General features: G+C 44.2%; 1 protein-coding gene across 1 annotated transcript in view; it reads left to right on the top strand.

Moving 5' to 3' along the window:
• Positions 1-2,963: 2,963 nt before the first annotated feature.
• Positions 2,964-4,094, top strand: part of Pmar_PMAR015767 (hypothetical protein) — a gene marked incomplete at both ends in the record, with an annotated part of 1,349 nt that continues 218 nt past the window's right edge. Inside the window, 4 exons of the mRNA XM_002787271.1 lie at positions 2,964-3,079; positions 3,202-3,295; positions 3,567-3,707; positions 3,871-3,944. Of these exons, the coding sequence (XP_002787317.1) occupies positions 2,964-3,079; positions 3,202-3,295; positions 3,567-3,707; positions 3,871-3,944 (425 nt within the window). The remainder of the gene's footprint in view (positions 3,080-3,201; positions 3,296-3,566; positions 3,708-3,870; positions 3,945-4,094) is intronic.

The raw sequence follows: 4,094 nt of genomic DNA, 5'->3' as shown, positions 1-4,094 counted from the left end.
TGCTCGTATAAAGACGTAAATGGTACTCTGGGACGATAAGCTGGAGCTTGTCGCAAAAAAGACAGATGAAGTTAGCAGTGCTAACGAGTTCAATAATGGAGTTTCACCCGTGAAATGAAAAACATATTTCGCAACTACTGCATAGCGCGAATATCGGGTTCATCACAGAGTATTACGCCACTCCACGTAACGGGTGAAACTCCGATGTAAACTTGATAAATTCGAAGTTCACCACGATGATGTTGAATTCGCTCAGCTGAAAGCCTGCCTAGTGATACAACCGCTAAGTATGGCAATTCTGAATTGAGACTCCCGTCAGGTGAACAGAAACTTCTCCAAAGGGGAACCTCATTAGTGAAAATCAACTGTGTGAGGGTAATGGTCATTTCGTTGACAATATTATTGCGAAGTCTGACCTGGTCGGCATTCACATACTCATTTCGACCGCGTATATGAACTCAGATCTTTTATATATGGGAAAGTTGCATAAACTGCAGCACTTTGAGAGTGTTAGTGATTTGCCCATTGAGATTAAACTACACTGGACACAACTGCAGGAGAGTGCCTTACAAGGCAGCAGTCTGGGTATACCTAATCGACGTAACTATCTTCATCATAAGCTCAGTTGAGCGGTTCTTCCACTCGAAAGACACATTGTGCACTACGGAAGATTGGGACAGTGACAATGATGCATCTCTCAAGAGGCTTAGATGAACCCTGATTCATATTACATTTAATGGGTCTTAAAGCGTTCGACACTATATTGGATTTCCCTTGAGTTGCCCACATGTTGTCCTTCTCAATATGCTGGAGTCTGTTATTGATAATCACCACAACACTATCGCCTCGTTATGGAGGGCAATCCTGGGTTGATAGAGTTAAAGTAGTTGCCACACGAAGTCGAATTGAAGAGTAAGGCCAACAGATGAATATATGTTTGCTTTCTTTAGCTGAGCTCAGGAGTTTCCTCACTAATTATATGAATTTTTAGAAACCAACCCCGAACAGTGCTGCAAAAAATGTTCGCTTTCCTCAGCTGAGCTCCAAGTTTTCCTCACTAATCATAAAATTTTATATACGAATTGGGAGAATATATTCGATCAGTGTACAGACACTAACAAGGATTTTCCAAATTTTCCTCAGAGTTTTCATATTGTCACCAACACATGTGGTTGACCGTGCGCAAATTTTACCACACTGACCCCGAATTTTCAAAATTTTCACACGTAGATGATCATATCTATATTTTCCGATCTACTCAGTAGAGGAAACGATGTAGATACATACGCGTCGTCCTTCGTTATGATGAAGATCTATACATACGCACATGCGACCAAGAAGAGATATACGTTGCTGAACTTGAAACATGCGTTCAATGCCCTGCCCGGTGGGAGGTGGCTGCTGAGGACCGATGAAATCCTCTGGGATCAGTTGCTATCACTCGCGTCATCTCGATCCGGGCATACACGAAGTGAAGTGTATATGTGATCGAAATGAAGTCTCGATGTGGAACTTCACAATGGATGACTTCGCTGATAAACTGAGGGCTGCCAGAAACCCTCATAAACTGGGTCAGTCTTGGAGCAATGTATGTTCGCTTCCCTCAGCGGTTTCCCCACTGATTATAGCAGTTTATATACGAATTCGGGTAGAAATGTACAGAAGCCAACGAGAATTTCCCAAAATTTCGTCATTTCCGAAAAAAATTGTGATATCCGCAAGAGTAGATACAGTTTTCAAGGACGTTCGAGAGCCCACACTGCATGCTTTACAAAGCAACAACGCTACTCTGGAGCACTTGAATCGCGGGATCTGGTAGCAGCATTTTGCACGATAACGAATACAAAGCGTTTTTAACAGGACTGTAGCTGGCCTGCCCGTGAATATCAAATGCTCGAATGCTACCAGAAATGATGATACTGCGAAAAAATTGATAAAAAAATTCGGAATTCTCGCGCCGCCGGTAAGGAAACACCAGATGGCACAGTAGTGCACCGCAAGATACGATCGGATACCCTTTGGTGGGCTCTTCGAGTGTATACCTCTTTTGGTGTGGACGACAATGTTGAATCGATGCTGGCACAGATGGCCACGGTACAAGAGCGAGGACTACTCGTTTTACTCGTCCCGTCGAGTGAGTTCCATCCGTTTTATGTGAGTTGACGTGAACGCGATATGAAGTGACTCCGTTTCACGTGTCTTAGCAATGTGAAATGTGAAACGTCGTTTTTCACAAGTACTTTTCATATCACGGGTGAAACTCCTCAGGGATCATCCATCACCGAAGTGTTATTACTCCCGGCTTCATCGATGAGGAAAATTTGATCAAGTACGGCTCTGCGAATCCTAGATTGGGAATCGGCCCCAGCACTCAGACACTGTTCGATCGACTTCTCCTCGAATGAAATCATCACGGTGAAAGAAGGGAGCGTGGTACTTGACGACATACAGTTAAAGAATCTCGACGACCGTGAGAGACCTCATTCGTATGATTCTATGGTCATCCTCAGGAACGCGCACTGAGCCTGGCGACTGCGATAAGAATGCTCTTGATCGCGTAATCGCTCAGATAGATGCGGTACAGCGAATAGTGTCTCTTCAATGTGGGCTCTCAGTTGTCGGCTTAGTAGATAAGAATAAAAATGCGAGAAGCCGGTCGACTGGAACATAGTTGTTCGGATCACACGAGAGAGTATCCTCATTCGGGAGGGGCAGGGAAATCAACAAGCTCGAGAATTGGTAGGCAGTGATTATGTAATGGCCTCTTATTTTCGATTCAGGTCTACTCAAACATCTTTCTTCTTATACCACACCGAAGGCAACGCGTCTATCATCAAAAGATAGGCCTCTCTGCACATTGTAGTCCCTACGAGTCTGCTGACCAGCGGCACTTAATCAGATATCGATTGTGGAATGCCCGTCGGCTGCGTAATTTGGCTACTCGTGCGCTGTCTTATACGGCCATGGACGCCTTTGGAAAATGTTGGCATCTCGCGGAAGATCTGATTGTCCCTAAGTTGGTTGAAGTGAATACGGAGACGTCGTTGTGTCGGAAGGATCCTTTCGTGGACCCCTCAGGGTGAGTTGGAGATCGAGTGGTATGCACATGGTCAATGACAATATGTAAATCCTTGTTGGTTTCTAAGTAGCTTTGGAGACTCCTGAGCTCAGCTGAGGAGAGCGGGCTTATGCCCTGTGCAGTTACTATACCGATCCCTGCTGCAACGAGGCACTCTTCAATGAAAAACCGTGCAGGCCTCATCGGGCTCCTGGTACGGCAGCGACACTGTCGAAAGTAACATCAGCATTCATCGGAGTTTCACCCATGATATGAAAAAAACACTTGTGAAAATATATTTCACAATTCACTCCGCGAATAACGCACGTGAGCAGCGGATAACGCGTAAAACATGTGATGTGTTTTATGACAAGTGGAGTTATTTGTCCGGTGTAATTCGCGGAGTATTTTCAATTCACTTCATATCGCGTTTTTCACATGGAATATTTTGCCACTTCACAAAATAAAACTCATAAAACTTCATAAAACTCTCAGGTGTTTTCCGTAGGTCAACGCCTCCTTAGCCGCATTAGCTTGTCTCAAGGACGACTCTGGATCGGCCGAATACGTCCGAAAGGCTCTACTGAGTGGCGGCGCAGTAGTCCATAGACACTTGCTCTCGGGAATTGGAGAAAATTGCGAAAGCCAGGTGAGAGAAAATAGAAACATGATCGACCACATATGGAAATTCTCATTGGTTTTCGTACATTTCTAGCCGGATTCATATGTGAACTTGTATGACTAGTGAGGAAATTCCCAAGCTCAGCTGAGGAAGGAGAACAAATATTTTTCCTTGCTCTGTGTGTATGTAGATGGCTAGAAGCCTCCTCGCTGATGGTAGAGTTCCTAGTTCGATCGAAACCTGTATGGAGGACGTCTATGGAGCGTAAGCATTCTCAGAATTCTGAAAAAAAATCTATTTTTCGTTTTGCTATTTTGAAAAAGTGGAGTTTCACCCGTTTTACGTGAACTGGTGTAAAACTAGGATATTCACACTACGTAGTAGTCGTGAAATATGCTTTTCACTAGTGTTTTT

This window comes from Perkinsus marinus (assembly GCF_000006405.1).
Source record: "Perkinsus marinus ATCC 50983 genomic scaffold scf_1104296929480, whole genome shotgun sequence".
NCBI classification, from domain to species: Eukaryota; Perkinsozoa; order Perkinsida; family Perkinsidae; genus Perkinsus; species Perkinsus marinus.
Note: the sequence above shows the minus strand (reverse complement) of the source record. Positions and strands in the feature narration are given on the sequence as shown.